The following is a 1,814-nucleotide window of genomic DNA, read 5'->3' as shown; positions in this document are numbered from 1 at the left end:
AAAACGGCCCTGAGAGAGACGGAGGCACGACGTGGCGCGCGACGAGGACGCGGCCGCGAGCGAACGAACGAGCGTGCGAGTGAGAGAGAGAGAGAGAACGAGAGAGGAGGAAGACAGGAATAGGAGACGACCGCACGTAGCCGCAGGCAAGGGCGCGCGTGAGCAGGCAAGCGAGCCTTCCGACCGATCCTCCGCCGCTACGCCGCGCCGCGCCACGCTGTGCCGAGCCAAACCTCGCCCTCGCTTCGCTTCGCCTCGCTTCGCCTCGCCCCGTCTCGCCTCGCCTCGCTTCGCCTTGCCGTGTCGCGCCGCTCTGCGCCGTGCCGCGCCGCGCCGCGCCACGCCGTGCCGTGCCGCGCCACGCCGGAGCGGCGAGCCATCCGTGCTCCAGTATCCCCCCGCCCCACGCACGACCAACCACGACGCGGGCCCCTCGTCACCCCGCCGTCACCCCCCGCAGCCGACGCGCGGCCTCGGCGCGCCAAGTTCGCCGCGTACAGCCGCCAGCTACCGCTCAGCGCTCGGCGCTCGCCGCCTCACAGTCCGTCACCGTCGCTCGTTGTGCGAGCAACACGCGGACGTCTCCGGAGTCAGGCTGCACGCACTGCGTGTGTTTTTGTCGTCGTACCGTTGACACAGTGACGGATCGAGTTTGACCCCCGTGTTGCGATAGCATGCACGAGGGTGGATTCTCACGTTGCGCTCGAATTCGACGCTCGTAAATCCGCGATTCAGGAAATTAACACAAAACATTCGATATATCCCGTATATTGCGGAAAGGACTTTTTTTCCTGAGGAAGATCGAGTGGTCCCAACTCGATCGCGATCTCAACTTGACAAAGGCGCCCTTTAGTGCGCGTTGTCAAAGCTTTCAGTGAAAGCGGGACGCTGAACGTTATTCGTCAGTCGCGCGAGAACTTGTGAACGTGTGCGCTTCGATTGTTTATCGACCACTTGCTGCACCTCGTGAGACAGACCCTGAGGAGTTCGACGAGAATCCAGCGGGAAACGGACGAGCCACGACGGCCGTTTCGCTCCGCGAGTGACAAGTGGTCGGCGACGCGTGGTTAACCACGTGGCGCGGTGTGTTGCGCCGGTGTACGGCCGTCTGGGTGGCGTGAGGACTTTCGCGGGACTCTCTTTCTCTCTTCCGGGCGCGCGTGTGCCGGAGAATCGCGCGTGCACACGACGGACACGAGGTGACAGTAGTCGTTGGTGATTGATCTCACGAGCGAGCGGACGTTTCGCGGCTTCGTCAAACGATCCTAACGTTAACGATCGATCCTCGCGCCTGTCGGTCTCTCTCGAGGCATTCGCGAGGGCATGGTGCAACAGTGATTAGTCCCGCCGTATATCATCGCCGGTGCCAACAGCAGAGTCGCAAGGGTAGCGCGGGGGGTCCGGTGGTGGTAGTCTGGTCTCGCCGTCGCAGGCCGCCGCGAGATGCTGAGAGCCTCGGCCGTCCAGTCCAGCCAATCACGTAGGGTGCTGCGATCTGTGCCGAGGGCCGTCGCGGCCTGCTAAGGATGACCGCGCGTCTACACTCGCTGAGGCACCAGGAGAAGAAATCAGCCGGCAGCAGCCACAGACAGCACCACCAGCATCAGCAGGCCGTGCATCAGGGTCCGAGCCCGGCACCGAGCCCCAGCCCCAGCCTCAGCCCGAGCCCGAAACATTCGGACGGACGAAGAGTGAGTATAAGTAGCGGTGTATTTGAAACGAGCGCCGAAAAATAAATTTTGATTTAAACAACTATCTCAACATCTGAAATCGAGTAACAAATTTTTAAGAAAAAATATTATTTCCTCATACAT

The 1,814-nt window shown here is 61.6% G+C and overlaps 1 protein-coding gene across 1 annotated transcript in view; it reads left to right on the top strand.

Annotated features, from left to right (window-relative positions):
- Positions 1 to 503: 503 nt before the first annotated feature.
- The window catches only part of LOC112453096 (protein deadpan-like), a 17,674-nt gene continuing 16,363 nt past the window's right edge, over positions 504 to 1,814 (top strand). Inside the window, exon 1 of the mRNA XM_025013648.1 lies at positions 504 to 1,691. Coding sequence (XP_024869416.1) covers positions 1,527 to 1,691 — 165 coding nt within the window. The 5' untranslated portion in view covers positions 504 to 1,526. The remainder of the gene's footprint in view (positions 1,692 to 1,814) is intronic.

The sequence above is a fragment of the Temnothorax curvispinosus genome, unplaced genomic scaffold (assembly GCF_003070985.1).
Source record: "Temnothorax curvispinosus isolate PA1 unplaced genomic scaffold, ASM307098v1 QBEX01004027.1, whole genome shotgun sequence".
NCBI lineage: Eukaryota > Metazoa > Arthropoda > Insecta > Hymenoptera > Formicidae > Temnothorax > Temnothorax curvispinosus.
Note: the sequence above shows the minus strand (reverse complement) of the source record. Positions and strands in the feature narration are given on the sequence as shown.